The sequence below is a fragment of the Poecilia latipinna genome, unplaced genomic scaffold (assembly GCF_001443285.1).
Source record: "Poecilia latipinna isolate Pla-1442-1.1 unplaced genomic scaffold, P_latipinna-1.0 Scaffold131, whole genome shotgun sequence".
NCBI classification, from domain to species: Eukaryota; Metazoa; Chordata; class Actinopteri; order Cyprinodontiformes; family Poeciliidae; genus Poecilia; species Poecilia latipinna.
In genome coordinates this window covers 96,631-112,669 of record NW_015112747.1, presented here as the reverse complement: position 1 = coordinate 112,669, position 16,039 = coordinate 96,631, and the positions used below count along the sequence as shown (strand labels likewise).

Genomic DNA, 16,039 nt, shown 5'->3' with positions numbered 1-16,039 from the left:
GCGTGTGTGTCGTGGGGTGCGGTAGGGTCGCACAGTAAGGAAGGAGTTGTGCGGTTAAAAACAAGGTTTTAGATGCATTCCCTGACTTAAGAAGATGTGTTAATGCATTGGCAGGAAGTGATTAATGGTAAACATGATACTAATATAGTTTGATGTCCATTTAAAGATTCACTCAAGCCTATAGTGCCATGAAAAAGTACCTACACGCACTGAACATTTAGATTTGGATACAATTCTAAATGTTATAGAGCCCACCATGTCTTTAATTGGGATTGGAAATGTTGAACCAAAAATGAGTATAATTTGTGTTTAGTTTTACAAAAAAAAAAAAAAAAAACAGCTCACTTTACTGTGATCACCCCTAAATAAAAATCCAATAGGACAAATTGCCTGCAGAAGTCACCCTGTCAGAGGTCATCTGTATCTCATTTATTCTCAGTGTAAATATGGCTGCTCTATGTGGGCCACAGAGGTTTGATAGACACATTGGTGGAGAAAACTAAATAAGGAGGACCAAAGAGCACAGGTCAGATATAAAACTGTTGAGAATTTTGTTGAGAAGAGGGTCTGATGATAGTACAAAATCTATCATCTTGGCCTATCTGCCAACTTACCAAGACCCTCTGTCCACCTAAGCTCACTTACCAGACACGGAGAACAATAATCCGAGATTATGTGGGTGCTGCTCTGTGGTGACAATGAGACGGGCATGAGAGTTTGTGTAGTCGAGTGGTCATAGTCCATTGCTCCCTGTGCTGTCTTACCTGGCTTGTTGAAGTTCCTAACTGTTGTTAGCTGGTGTGGGACAGGATTCTTGATGGGCTTGGCGCTTGCTCTGGTTCCCTGTAGAGTGGCCATCTTTGCTCCAGGGTGTCGCTCAAATAGTCACTGTTGCTGCAGTGTTATTTGGCTGTAGTACCTCTGGGGTTTGAGTTTAGGAGTGGGGTAGTGAACTTGGGTAGTGCTTACTTGGAATTATTGACTGAAGCCGTGCTAAATATAAATGCATACTACACTTTTAAAATTTTGATTTGTACAAATTGTCCTTCCACTTCACATGTGAAAGTTTGTGTTGATCTTTCACAACAAATCTCAATGAAATACGTCCAGGTTTGTGTGTGTAAAATGACATAGTTAAGAGAAGCCCATAAAGTATGAATTCCTTTGGCAGGGCCTGTATGTCTGCCACATAGTGAATGTCTTCTTCCACCATTCTGAGTTGTGTTTCCCATTCACGCCTTGTAACACCACCTTGTTTGCGAGAAAGAGATGGACCACGCATTTTGCCGCCGACTGATGATGTGTTTGCCCTCACAGATGGTCACTAAACGGGACTCTCATAAATCTGGGCCTGGATCATCGGCGGCGTCTGTCTGGGGGCAACCTCATTATAGGCAATCTGGACCGCTACCAGGACATAGGGATGTATCAGTGTATGGCCTACAACACTGTAGGAGCTATACTGAGCAGGAGAGCAAGTCTACAGTTTGCCTGTAAGTCAATTAATATGTTTGGTACTTTTACTCAAAACTGCAGCAAAGCTGTACTTAGAAAATTAAACATTTTTGGAATAAAGCAATGCAACTGCTATGTTTCAGTGTTTAATCTCTCACAGACTCTGCCTCTGTGGTTTCACTCTTTCCATAAACCTGTCAATGGCTTTTCTCAGTTTTCATGTCATGCATTAGATAGCTATTCATTAGGCAAGTGAGCACTCCGACTTAATCATGCTTCCTGTGCACATTTTTCATGACAAGGTGCAAATTAAGTGAAAATGTCATTAGAAGAAACAAACACAAAGTCAGCTATAGCACTCTAAAGCCATTGTATACGATTTTCACAGATGCAAATGCGAGGTGCTAAAAGATGTGGCAAAGGAAAACAAAGACAGAAAGCGATTCAGAGGTTACATCGTTCATTTTGGGGGAAAAAAATATAATTATATGTACATTTTAGACGTTATGCAAAATGCTGACTTTGTAAGGTTGAAATGGTAACAGTGGATCTCCAATAGTTGCTGCCATGATGTAGGAGGGTTCTTGTTGTGGCCTCTAATTACATTAAGCTTTTCATTTTAGCATTGTCTAAAACTTATTTTACAAATATGATAATCTAAGCAGGGTAACATTTAATAAATCAGCAGAATTTATCATTTTATAGGACTGTGTTTAATAGCATGTTAGAGTTTGATTCACTGAATGTAATCCACTCCAACAAGAGGACAAAGAGAACCTTATTATTCTGTACAAAGCTCTTTTTGCAGCTTTTAAATTGCTATTGAATGATTTAGAGGTCAAACCAGTGTCTTTAAAATGTTATTCATCTTCTGTGTTGCTAGCTCATAAAGGGCATAAATCAACATTTTTGCATCTTTTCCTTTTTGTTTGTGCTTAGGATTATAGTTTGTTTAGTTCTAGAAATTTGTATGTCTCAAATTTGGGAAGAAAGAAAAGTTTCAAAGAATGAACCAGAAAAAAAGGACAGCTCAGCACATCTCTTAGAGTTGCAGATGACTCATGATGTCACATAATATCAATGCGTATAACAGGCACCCAAGACAAAACAGCAATTTCAGAGTGTTTAGTTCAAATGTGAGTTCATAAGAGGAAGACCTATTTGTGGTAGCTATTGACTTTCAGCTTACATAGGAATTAAAGAGCATGTGGTTAAACAAGCTCAGTTGTGTAAAACATAGCTGCTGTGAATGGAAGCAGCTGAAAGTCACTTCCTTACACATACTTAGTCCAACTTTTATTTGTGACCATTTTAGTGTAAACTTCTGTGAACTAGCTGTCAAAACGTTACACATTACACCGTCACACCATTCAAACGCTAAATAATTCATCTAAAGTTAGTTTTCTGACAAAATGCTTATGAGCTACAACAACATTTAATTTTCCTTTGGGATTAATAAAGTATTTTTGAATTTGATTTTAAATGTTCTTTGTCCCTAAAAATTCACTACAAATTAATGTAAATAGCGTTTGTTAGGAAAGTCAAAATATTGGTATACAGTCATTCATTGGCTCATACATCAAGAAAAAACAAGTCCCGGCTACAGCTTATTACTGTTGATAAGTATGCAGTCGAGTAGCTATTGCTTTTTTTTTATTTGTTTGTTTTAATGAGACCTGGTGGCATCAGAGGATGTACTCACAAAGTGGACACCAGATAAATATGGTAACACAACAAATTTTCCGACCACATAAATTTTACGCGGACTAAAACTCACGTTGTTCTAGTTACGTTGTCGCAGTGGCATGAGCTCTGTCCTCTTTCCTGATTGTTCCTTCTGCTTAAAATAAGATTCTAATTGTTTCATAACTCTGGGCCAAAAAGTATATTGAACAAACACACAGTTTGTGGTTGGTGAGGAGAAATCTCATTACTCACCTATTTACTTTAACAAAAGCCCATCTACTTTTTCTGCATAGAAGATTTCAATCCAAGAGGGAAAATAAGAGCACTCACTGCTTATTGTTGACTGCTTAACAATAAGCAGTCAACAATCAACTTGACTTGTTCCAGTCAGATGTTTTTATAAAGAAAATAGAAAGAAAAACGTCTCTTTAAAATTATGGCATGCTGTTGCTTATGCCACTTCATACCATCAATCATATATAGATGTAGTTACCTTTACTTAATTATATTTTGTGGGGGGTTTTATAATAAAAGTAATACAGTTGTGATTTATTTGCAAGATATTTGCTCTTTAAAGTTCAAAACCCGTTAAACTGCAACATATAAAAGGAAATTTTGGAAAAGTCTCCTCTGTTACTTCAGCTGCCTAATATGTTCACATAATTATTCCCCAGAGAAAGGCAAAATTCACTTTCCCATTGTCAAACATTGAGGTTTGAGGCCTAATGACATTTCAGACTGCCTGAGAGCACAGTATTTGTTCAAAAATAATTGAATCCAGGTGAATACAATTTGCCTAATAATATCACACACAGCAGAATTTAGATTAAACAGCTTTTCTTTTCTCTGAAAGAACAGTTCTCATTTTCCATAGCAATGCATAAGTATTTTAAAGATTTCTGGTTTCACACTCACCTGCGTTTTTACCTCCTTGATAAGGAACATCTAGAATCTTGATAGTTGGTTGTTTCTTTTGTCTTTCCTCAGATTTAGATCATTTCAAAGTTCACACCAGAAGCGCCGTGTCGGTCCGAGAGGGACAAGGAGTGGTGTTACTGTGTGGGACACCCACTTCGTCAGGAGGTAGATACTCACAGGCAATAATTTAAAAACGCCATCATAACAAGACGTTTCTGATTAGATGGAGCACTCAAAATGGAAAATCAGAATGCCTCCTCAGGTTATGGCATGCCGTTTAAATAATCATAAAAAGTAAAGAACTATTTCTCCATAGACTTTATGTAAAAATGTGCAAATTGCCCCCTCACCCCCATTTGATGGACTTGATTAACGTGTTAGTGTCTGCATTGTATTTAGTGCAATCGAAAATACAACTGCAAAAACTTGGAGACATTTCTCAGGCTTTTATCTAAATTGTAGCTCCTAATTATGTTTAAAAATGATAAAGAACTCATCAATAATAAAGTAAGATATTAAATCATGTCTAAGAGTGTTCATCGATTGCTTGTACGCCTGTTTGTCTTTCAGACCTTACATACGCATGGGTCTTCAATGAGTATCCATACTTTGTTCAGCAAGACAATCGGCGATTTGTCTCCCAGCAGACGGGAAACCTGTACATTGCTAAGGTGGAGCCCTCTGATGTGGGGAACTACACATGTGTGGTGATGAACAGCATCACAAAAGGCAAGGTTCAGAGCTCGCCCACATCTCTGATCCTCAGGACAGACGGTAAGATGCTGCAAACGTTCATGACATTCAACAATTTTGTTTTGTTGTTTTTTTTTTCTTATTGATGTCTCTTTTGTCACCAGATTTTCAAAGAACTCTTTTTGTTGTCCATCGCTGCATTTAAGTCCCTAAGTACCAGTAGCTTGTCGTACGCAGTTGGTTTTTGACAAACAAATTCCCTGAATCTCCCCCTGTGCTGACTTCCCCTCCTCATAATTTGCGTTCCCCTTTAAAGACCTTCCTCCTGCTTTCACATGAATTTTCTGGATTGTTCTGTTCCCTGATATGGTTTCATAGAAAGAGTGAATAAAGATTGCCCTCAGATGAATTAAACATGAGTCATACGTCACTGGACCATTACATTGAGTGTTCTGGTGGCTCAACCAGTTAGTTTCCACTCAGTGTACTGTACATGTAGCTGCATAAATTTAAATCCTATTGCATCACTGTCTGATCCCCATCTCCTGCGCCTTTCTCTGAATAATGATATAAACAATAAAACTGCCCACTCAAGCTTTGAAATAATAGATAAGAAGCTGCTGACTGAAAAAAACAAGACATTAATTCCCCCCTCCCCCCACTGTGTTTTGAATTATTCCTCGCTGGCTCTGCACAACACCCAGTGACTGTACATTTAAGTGATGCGCTGCTAGGAGTGTGCTCATTAGAGAGTGTTTGTTCATTTTGTCTTTTATTTGTCCTTAGTGCCATTGCTCGAACCTCTGTGCCAGTAGTATTGTAGGTAAGCCATAAATAATAGAAGACTGAGCAGGTTCTTGTGCTTGCTCCTTACAGGAGTGATGGGTGAATACGAGCCAAAAATAGAAGTTAATTTTCCAGACAATGTACCTTCTTCGAAAGGATCAACAGTTACTCTGGAGTGCTTCGCCCTTGGGAAGTAAGTCAAATTCCTCGAAGAGTGTTTTCAGGTTTCCTTTGCCCATCATTCCAGACGACAAACCTTCAGGTTTAAAAAAGATTAATAAATAAATAAAAACATCCTCTGGTAATTATATTTCTCAGTGTGTGGAGTGGGGGAAAAAAAGTCATGATTGATTTTAAAACTCATGCTGAAAAGCTTTTCTTTTTTTTTTTTTTTTTTCATGTGGTTGGATTGGGCTTAATCTGAACCATTCATCCACAAAAATACACAGAGGATGCTTTTATAGTCCATCAAATGCTTCATTATCACTGGATTGTTACAACCTGAGCTAAGGTTTGCCTACTTTTTTCTGTTGCAGCCCCGTTCCAGAAATCACCTGGAGGAGGGCTAACGGAGTCCCATTTCCCAGCAAAGTCAAAATGAAGTATTCAAATGCAGTGCTGGAGATCCCGAGCTTCCAACAAGACGATACAGGAGGGTACGAGTGTGTGGCGGAGAACAAAATGGGAAGAAACACAGCTACCGGTCGGCTGGCTTTTTACGGTATGTGATTTTTTCCAGAAACACATCTGCTACCATCAGTAAGGCTACATATTTACACAAATATTTAATTAATGTATTCATGTAGTTTTTGCATGCAGAAGTTTGTATGTAATATGAACAAAAGCTGAAGTTTCACAATGAAACTTCAGCAAAAGCCTCAAAAAGGACCTGAAAAACATCATTCTGAAGATCAACTATGGAATTGCAGCTCTTCAGCTAAAAAAAAAAAAAAAATTAGTAAATCAACATAGAAATGCCAGATACTGACAGGCCTCAAAAGAACCCAAAGTCTCAGAATAACCTTTGAAATATTCAGAAATTTTGAAGAGAGGTTTTATTCAAAACCCATTTTAAACTACAAAAAAAATTCCTGTTCATTGAAAACATGTTTCATAAAGTTTAGTTACTGTGTTTAATTTATGGACATCCTTGTAAAGCAACACGCATGAGAAATTTTCATATTTAAAACATTTGTTCTCATACTGTACGTAATTCTTTGGGGGAGTTTTGTGGTGACATCTTTTGTTTAAATCATTTACCTCTAGCGGGGAGCTTTTTTTTTTTTTTTCGCATGTACATTTTTGAAGAGCTCGTATAATAAATATTTACAGGTTTAGCGGTTAGCTATGCTGCCTTGTAGCAAGATGGTCTTTCTGGTTCTAGTCTTGGATGTGTGGCTTTTCTGTTTAAGTTTGCAGACTCCCGCTTGAGATTTTCAGGGGGTTTTTTTGTTTTTTTTTCCCAGATCTGGAAAACAACTGAAAAGTTTCAAAATGTTTACCCCTTTACACTTTCACCTTAAAATATATATATAGCATGAGAAACATGGGAATGTTACTGTTGTTAGAGTGTAATTAAAAATTAAAACAAAAAAAGACGTCTGCTTGGTTTTAATATTTTCATTATTTTATTGCGTTGCGATTATTCTATTTAAAATTTGCCCCCTTGGCTCATTCCGGCTGCTGCGTTTTTCTGTGAATTCATTACAGAAGCGAAAATGACACCTGTGACATTGGAACTGACAGCATGCTTGGCGCCTGCAAAGGAGCTGTGCTTATTATGAGTGCTGCATTCTTCCCATACAAAAAAAGGAAAAAAAATTAAAAAAACAACAGAAAAAAATCTGAAAAGTTGTGCATATGTAATGCTCGAAGTTATGTGCAGGGGTGAAGGGTTTTTCTACACACACTTAAGGTGACAGGTTGGGGTGGGTGGCGATGTTGTGTGCACTCTTCCAGTGGCGAGAAGTTTTCCGCTTTGTGGTTCAGTGTTTAATGGTAATCTTGTGTTGCCACAGGCTCGTGAAACATTTGAGTGATGAAATATGCAATCGTTTCTCTCTCCTCCCCCGACCCCCTTAAGGACAAGCCCATCCTGTTTGAGCTGCCAATCTGTGCTTCCTTTGAACTATTTGGGAAGCGGCATACTTAATGGGCCCGGTGCCGCTTCCTTATAAAGAGCCCTCCTCTGGGTTTCTCGTGAGATATTTCATAAGAGGGGTATTTCTGTGTCCTCAGCCAAGCCTCAGTGGATCCAGACCATGAAGGACACGGCAATGGCCATAGAGGAGAGACTGCACTGGGAGTGCCGGGCCAACGGAAAGCCCAAACCCTCCTACGCTTGGCTGAAGAATGGCCAGCAGTTCCTCTCAGAGGTAAATCACCGCCGTCTAAAAGCGTTTTTGTTTTAAATACTTAATCTGCAGCCGCGGCTCAGCAGTTTTATTCAGAGAAGCGCGGCGTGAGAGCTTGTTGTCGGTTTTTCCGGCGTGTTGGATGAGAGTGTAAACATCTCGCGAAGGTGTGCCAGCGATGAGACTTGGATTTCGCCGGGGCTTGTTCAGCGTCACCTTGGCAGATTACAGCGTCTTAGAGAGCGGATCAGTCGAGTTCCCAAGAGATTGCTCCATTTCATTTGAATGGAGTCGAGAGTTGTTTTTCATTATTTATGGTGCATGTTTAAGCGCCTTGAGATTTAGGGACAATGGGCTTAATCTTCTGTGAAATATACTATGTGGGACTGCACACCTCAGTCCAAACCACAAGAGACATGCACGCACGTCTGGCATATTCTCAGCTCAGTTGTTTTAAACTTGGCTGATTTTAAATGGCTGTTGAAAAGTATTAATTTTTTTTTTCCTTTTGTTTTATGACCCTTAATAAAGCTCACAGCGAGACACACTGAATTACACAGCAAATATAATTCGTTTTTAAATCATTATTAAAGAGGCATTCTTAAATGTCACTCTATATTTTCCTGGCATCTTAATATCTCGTAGGAAAAGATAATCTGCAGCACCTTGCATAAGTATTTATACCAACTTTTAATATCTTGCAAGCACAAACTTCATTGTATTTTACTGGGATTTCACGTGATTTACACAACGTCGCGCATGCTAATGGAAGGAAATGAAATGAAACTTTAGAATGCGATGTGCACCAAACCCCTTTGTAAAATGTTTATTTTATGCAATAAACTAAACATTTTCACTCACCTGTATGGTGTACGGTCCATGTACCATTTGTTCTGTTGCTTTTTAGCATATTTTGATCATTTGCTCTTCCTTTTAAACAAAGGTATATAAAAAAACAATAAATAAGTGGTTATTTGATTTTGTTTCAAATAGTTTCTCCTTGTCAATGTTAAAAAGGATGAGCAAAATCTTAAAAAAAATTATTTTACATTTTGGATAATAAAATGAAAATGACTTAAAAACAGAAGTATGACTTGATATTATAGAAATTAATGTCTCTCATTATTCCAGCATAGTAATTTAGCCACATAGAAAGCTATTTAAAATATCTTACTAGATATAGTATTTTTTACATTGATTGGGATTTAAATTGCATACTTTGACTTTATTTTTGCCTCATCATCATTTGACTTTGAAATTATTCTTTTCATAACTTAACTGACTGAATGCCCACACATTTAGAAATTCAACCAATGACATTTCATGAGCATGACATTATTTCTATATATTAGTAACTGCAGTTTTTGATCATTTGTATGTAAAATATTCACATTCAGCTGCCTAAAAATAGTCTTATTTTAAGGTTCCACTCAATATTGAAACTGGCCTTGCAATGTTGGAGCATTGCGTAGCCTTTTCAGCATCAGCACCTTAGAAAGGCCATATTTCTGTGCGCATTGCCAAAGAAGAACTTCTTCTTCTTCTTCTTCTTCTTCTTCTTTGGCTGAAGACTCGGGAGTTAAATTTGGTCCACCGTAGCTTTTTATGTGACCCTCTAGATTCCAAATTACATCAATATTTCCCTCAAGGTTTTCAAAAAGCTGCAAAACTCATGCTAAATTTATACAAAACCAATTTTTTTTCCAGTTTTTACAGACAAATTTTCTCAAAATTGGCCAAAAACATTGTGTTTAAGTGACTGCTTCCTCAGCCCTACTTGATGTCAAGTTGTAGTCTGTGACTGATATGGCGATTATTAAAAAGTCACATTTAACATCATACATAAGTGCAAATAAAGCAGAAATTACAACGAAATACTTCTAAATTAGCACCACAAAATCTGTGATTTTGATTGCAAAAGAAAACACAAAAACAATCGCAAAATCCTGGATAGATGTTCAATATTTCATTTTAAGAAAACGTATTGAAAATCAGCAGCTATTTACTGATATGTTAACAATTTAATGGATCCTGTCAATACATTCTGGCGCAGCCGGCCCTTTAAGAACATTCATATTTTTGATATGACCCAAAATGAAAATGAGTTTCACACCCCTGCTCTAACTTTTGTAAAAATGCTAATTTTGTTAGTCAGTTATCTAAAAAAAATCAAATAAAATATATTAGGCTGCAACACTTAATGGGTGTAAATACTTTAGCAAGAAACTATGCATTCAGTTTCAAATGCACAGCATGTGATACTGGGAAACACGCAACATGTGTTTATCCCTCTCACTCATAGCTGTTGGTTTAAGGATCCATGGCAACAACAGCAGCCTTGAGATTTCCAAGTAATTCCTACAAGCCCGGTACACCTTTCATTTGGAAGCGTCGTCCAGCGTTCTTGGCAGAAATGCTTCAGCTGTGCCAGATGGGATGGGGAGGTGTGGTGCCGAGCCTTGTTCAGGTCTCTCCAGAGCTCTTGGTTCAGATCCGTTTCTCACTGGGTGATCCCAGAATAGTTCTAGATCTTTCCTGAAGCGCCGTTTTGTGTCATCTTACTCCAACTTCAGGATGTTGGCTTGTTCAGATGTAAACCGCAGAGCATAAGCGCTCTGCCCTTTTACTTGTTTCCCACTTCCTCTTGCTGAGATATGTTCCCAGAAGATGCTGTTTTCTTTACTATGGTTAGTGATGGTACTGATAAAATGATGCTCAGTGATTTATTTTGCTGAAAGTATTGAAGAAAAAAAAAAAAAACAAGCTTAGTCCAATCTTTGTTACATCAGTTGGAGGATTTGGCTTCACCTGGTCTGAGACTCTGTAGACTGTCTTGTTTCTTTCAGTAAGTAATGGCTTCTGCCTGTCACTCTACGATAAAGCCGTTATTGACCGATTGCGGCAATGATTGTTCTCTCATCTCTACAAAGAAACTGGTGTCATTCACACTGACCAAAGGCTTGTTGGTTAGCTGCTGATCCAGACCCTTTATTCCTGTGTATTACGCCACTCTGGCCCTCCAAAACAAAATTATTTTTTTCTTCCACAGATCTGTGCCCCAGACACAATTTTATTTCACCTTCTGAAACTTCTCTTCTGTCTCATATATACTATGAGACTCTATCCTATCCTATTACGCTGGTTTACTAAAAAACATTAAAACATAGGATTTCTGTCAGCAGTGAACAATGAATCTTGTCTTCTTTTTTTATTCAGTTTTATTATGTTGTAAAACTTAATAACATGGAAATATATAACTGATTGTGGATTTATTGTATTTTTTAAAAGGAATAAAGTAGCTTAAGCAAGAATAGCCAATGCTATATAGATAGATTATACATATTTTTGTAAATGTAGAGAGTTTGTGATGATTAGTTGCTACGGGTAACTATGAGGTACATTTCTTGTTGCTGACATAAAGTTTTGAATCTGTTCACATTTTTTCTCCACATCATACTATAATTGGTTGGGCTGTTTGCTCAGGTAGCCAAGCTGCTCTGTAGTTTTAAAACAGGGTTCACAAGGTGACTGACTAGTATAACAAAAACTGTACATGAAACAGTAAGTGTATTGTGGATTTTTTTTCCCACCCTCCTGAAATTTAGACAAGTTAAAGGTTGAATTTGTCCAAATTTTCTAGCATGAGATGATGTAACTGCAATAAAAGATAAAAATATATTCATGCTTTTTAAAGATCTTTTCCAGGGTTCTTAATAAATTTAAAGAGAGCTGTATGTCTCATGATTTGTATGCTGTACGCAGGACAAGTGATGAAATGGTAAAACTTGATCTCTCCTTTTTTTTTAAATAAACTAAGCATGTTTTTATTAAAAACGATGCACACACAGAACATAAGAGGAATAAAAGCCGCACTATCTTGATTTAATCTGCAAACACCGGCAACGTTTTCGAAAATCTGCTGTTTACCAACATTTATCAGAGTGTGACATGCAAAAGCAAAAAGCTACCTTTAACTCTCAAGCAATAATTGCTTTCTTTCATCCCTGTCTTCACAGGACAGGATCCACGTGGAGGATGGGGTCCTTACGGTGTCGCCGCTCACGCTATCTGATGCTGGCATGTACCAGTGTGTGGCTGAGAACAAACATGGCGTCATATATTTTGCGGCCGAACTAATGGTTTTAGGTAGGATGGCATTTATCTCCTAAATCCCCAAATCATTGTTACCAAAAGAATCTAAAGGTCATCTTACTGTCTTTCTTAAAGGTTGTCTGGCTTAGTGGGTAGAGGGTTCAAGTGAGGATGATTTTGTGGTGTCAAACGCATTTAGATTTATTCTTTTTTTCACAAATCTTACAAAATGATTCCTCCCACTTGAATTCTTTTATTTATTTTTTTTTCATATGTTGTCACTTTGCAACCATAAACCATTATGGGGATTTTATGTGCTAGAAAGCAAAGCATTATCGTGAAGTGGTTGTTGATGCAATACCTTCAGAAGTCACCGAAATAGTAAACAGAGTAGTGAGAAGTTGCTATGGTGATTCAGAAGGAGTTCATAGCTCAGGTGGAAAAAAAAAAAAAATCTGTTGAAAGCACAACTATAAGTTGTTGGCTTCACAGATCTGACTTCAGTTGAAGAAACAAAACAAAAAGAAACAAAGTCAATGTTGTCACACATTATTTGGCCTACAAAACTCTTATTTGTTGAAGAACTAACTGTGCATGTCACCCTAAAACATGCCAGAGATAGCTTCATGCTGTGGGAATACTTTTGTTTATAACATACATGGGAAAACTGCTTCCTGCCAACGGAAGAATAACCAGAACTAAACACCGGACAGTCTTGTAGGAAAACATCTTAGAGATAGCAAAAGACATTCACCAGGAGAACAACTCTAAACTCTTCCACAACTGGAGAGTTGCTCTTTATGGATGCTCTGTGTAACGTTTGACTGCGATTAATGTGTTATTTAGACAAACTGACAAATTTTCAGCCTTAATTTGTTAAAATCTGTTAAAGAAATTGAAGAAATACCCTAAATACCTGAAAAAATTCAATGGGTGCAAATACTTTTGCATACATTTATGTGACCGGGACAAACAACAAACTTCCATCATCTACAAAGCTCAATTTTTACACAGAATTGCTTTGTAATTTTTGATGCATTGCTTTAACCGATGCCTTTATTCAATGCGACCCAAGCAAGAGACAATAAAACTCACAGCATTGTTACTCTCAGTATCCATTCCATTCTCATTACAGATAATTAAAGCATCTGTCTCCATCTCTTCAACATTTATTGATTTTCACAGATTGAATTACAGAGTGCTTGAAATGCCTTGTGAGATCTCCTGCAGTCTTGTGCTAAAAGACAGTTTGCTTTCACCCCCACCACCGTCAGCTTCTCCTCCGGACTTCACGGGGAACGTCCTCAGAGCTTTGCTCAAAGCCAAAGCCGGAACAACGGTGACGTTGGACTGCAAGCCCCAGGCCTACCCGACAGCAAGCATTTTATGGAAGAAGGGGAACCTGCCTATCCACACCAACGACAGGTAATCACAGCAACTAGTTAGCAGTCGTCCATGGGAATGTAATTAGGTCAGCGCTGGCATTTATTCCCACGCTCTGCTCTCTTGATCTGATCAATAGTGACTCCAGATACAAACAGCGATTAACTATAAGGTCCTTATGCATAGTGTGGAGAACAAGAAAAAAAATGAAATCAGTGTTTATGCATTGATTAAATGTTGATTGAACAAGTTCCAGCTGAAGGAAGGCATTTGCATGCAGTATTTAAAGACGCCTAACTTTCCCCCCTCCTTTTCTGACCTTAGATCAGACTTTCTTCCCTACCAGAACTTTAAGCTGCTTAAAAGAAGTTTGACTTTATATCATAACCATATTTTAAAATTGACCTCTGTCTCTTTAAGAACCTCTGTTACAATAATCCTCCTTCATCCATTTATGTTGTTTATAACCATTATTAGGAGCGTTTTAGTTTGTATAATACGCTCAGCAGATGCCTAGTTCCTCCAGGTGTTTGTTAAGTGCTGCTGCCGCTAGTCTGGTGGAGCTGAGTGGGGAGTGGTGCTCTGTGGGGGGCGTGATGGAAAAAGGAGAGAAAACCATCCACAATGTGAAAGCAACTGGATCACGTGTGGATGTTTTGCTGCAAGAGTCACTAGAGTTTATCTTGGGGACAAATAGGTCTTCAAAATGTAACAATAACTTTATCCACATCACTAAATTAGCTACAAAGGAACTCAAATGACAGCAACGCTAGCCATCACAAAGCCTTCCTCTCAGTCATTTAGAATATTTGCTGTCAGAGCTGAAAAGGTGGATGTGAGCAAGGCGGCCTTCAAACTTGATGTCCCATCTGCAGAAATGGGCCAGCAAAGAGTCATGAAAAGGTAGAATAAGGATACACAATTTATTCCGAGCCATATACCTTAAAAAGAAGTGTTGGTTTGTCATCCAAGCTTCCGCAGACAATTTAAAGGCAAAGTACGCTTAGCGTATAGGTATTTATGTAAACTTCATCATTATAGGAACACGATAAAACAATTTTGACCTAAAACAAAAACATGTTTATTCAAATTCTTTGTTTATACATCTAGTTTTCAGCGTTATGTTGACGCTGCCTGTGTTTGCCTCCTCCTGCACAGGATCACACTTTCTCCAGATGGAACTCTGAGGCTGGCCAATGTGAGCAAGTCGGACGCGGGCAGCTACACGTGCTTCGCCAGGAACAGATTTGGGATGTCAAGCACAACTGGAAGGCTGCTGGTTACGGGTGAGCTGCGCTGTTAAATAGCACTCCACTTAGTAAGCACAATTCACTGCTCGGCGTGCGTCAGCACAAGGAGCTGCTGCATTTAGGTTATTCACCAATCGCAACCTTTTACATTTTGCTCTCTGAATTGCGTTTAGCAGAAAGCGTTTTTGCATACTTTGACAAAAAGCTGAATTTTTATTTATTTATTTTTTGTTCTTCTTGCATAATCAAAACGTGCTCTGCGACTCGAAAAGGCTTGTCTTTCAGGGGTTTTGTGAGGCTGCAATAATCCACTCGGAACGTATTTGACAAAGTACTTGAACACTGTTTTCCTCAAAGCAGCTGAAACAACCAATTTACTGCAGCAAATGAAAGTGCCTTGAGTGGAAGCAGTGGAAGCATTAGTGAGGTGGTGTCACAGATGCTGTTATTGTTGAACATGCGTTTCTCCTTTTTTTTCTTTTCGCCTCTGGAGTGACAGCTTGGTGTTTTCCAGGTTTCTCATTGGTTTTGTTAATGTGCTGAATGATATTGTCTGCCACTATGATCGCCAAGGCCAGTTATTTCTATAGATGACTTGAGTATTTATCAGAGACATAAACAGGTTAGCGATGCTTGGCTCTGACTGAGACGTTGCTTCTTTACCAGCGACTTTTCTCCTTGACATTCAGCGTCAAGAAAAGATGTAAAAGTACAAGTTCTCTTCCTTTGTGCTCCACCTTCTCTCTCTGATTTCCTCACTTTCATTATCTTGCCTTTTTGAAGCTCAGAGGACTTCTCTAAATGATTGCTTTAGTGTACTTTAAAGCGGCGCTCCTCATTTCCCGTACTAGATCTACACCGGAGCCTATTATGTGCGGTTTTATCTGATCAGCAGCGCATTGCAATTTCCATCAGGATTTCAGAAGATTATACAATCTGTGTCATCCTATTACCCATTTTAGAGGCAGCAGGCTGCATGTAATCACACAGTATTTGACTGGGACCTTTCTGTGCAAAGACAACGTGGCTAAGCCTGTGACTCACTGTTGTACAGAGCTTGTTTTCCGGAAAGTGTTGCATCTCTGCTTCTGTTTTCAGTGAAATCAACAAAAGGTCTGCTTTTCTGTTTGCAACGAAACACCTCGTTTATTGTGAAAGTCTGGCAGCTATACTTCAGACTTTATGGTTTTTTTTTTTTTGTTTCTTGTTTTTTTTTATGGCAGATCCAACCAGAATCATTCAGGGACCAGTGGACATGGAGATCATTGTAGGGGAGAGCATCGTGTTGCCCTGCCAGGTGGCCAGTGATCCTGTACTGGATGTGTCCTTCTCCTGGGCATTTAATGGACAGCTCATCACCAAGGGAGACGGCCACTTTGAGCTTGTAGGCGGCGTGAGTGACCCTTACTCATACATAGAAGT

The 16,039-nt window shown here is 38.4% G+C and overlaps 1 protein-coding gene across 2 annotated transcripts in view; it reads left to right on the top strand.

Moving 5' to 3' along the window:
- cntn3a.2 (contactin 3a, tandem duplicate 2) overlaps positions 1 to 16,039 on the top strand; it is a 59,241-nt gene that overhangs the window by 14,094 nt on the left and 29,108 nt on the right. For both annotated transcript variants that reach the window (XM_015028618.1, XM_015028617.1), the window contains exons 5-14: positions 1,318 to 1,493; positions 4,129 to 4,224; positions 4,630 to 4,833; positions 5,629 to 5,731; positions 6,075 to 6,259; positions 7,777 to 7,913; positions 11,909 to 12,038; positions 13,259 to 13,409; positions 14,526 to 14,653; positions 15,841 to 16,010. In XM_015028618.1, the coding sequence (XP_014884104.1) occupies positions 1,318 to 1,493; positions 4,129 to 4,224; positions 4,630 to 4,833; positions 5,629 to 5,731; positions 6,075 to 6,259; positions 7,777 to 7,913; positions 11,909 to 12,038; positions 13,259 to 13,409; positions 14,526 to 14,653; positions 15,841 to 16,010 (1,480 nt within the window). The remainder of the gene's footprint in view (positions 1 to 1,317; positions 1,494 to 4,128; positions 4,225 to 4,629; positions 4,834 to 5,628; positions 5,732 to 6,074; positions 6,260 to 7,776; positions 7,914 to 11,908; positions 12,039 to 13,258; positions 13,410 to 14,525; positions 14,654 to 15,840; positions 16,011 to 16,039) is intronic.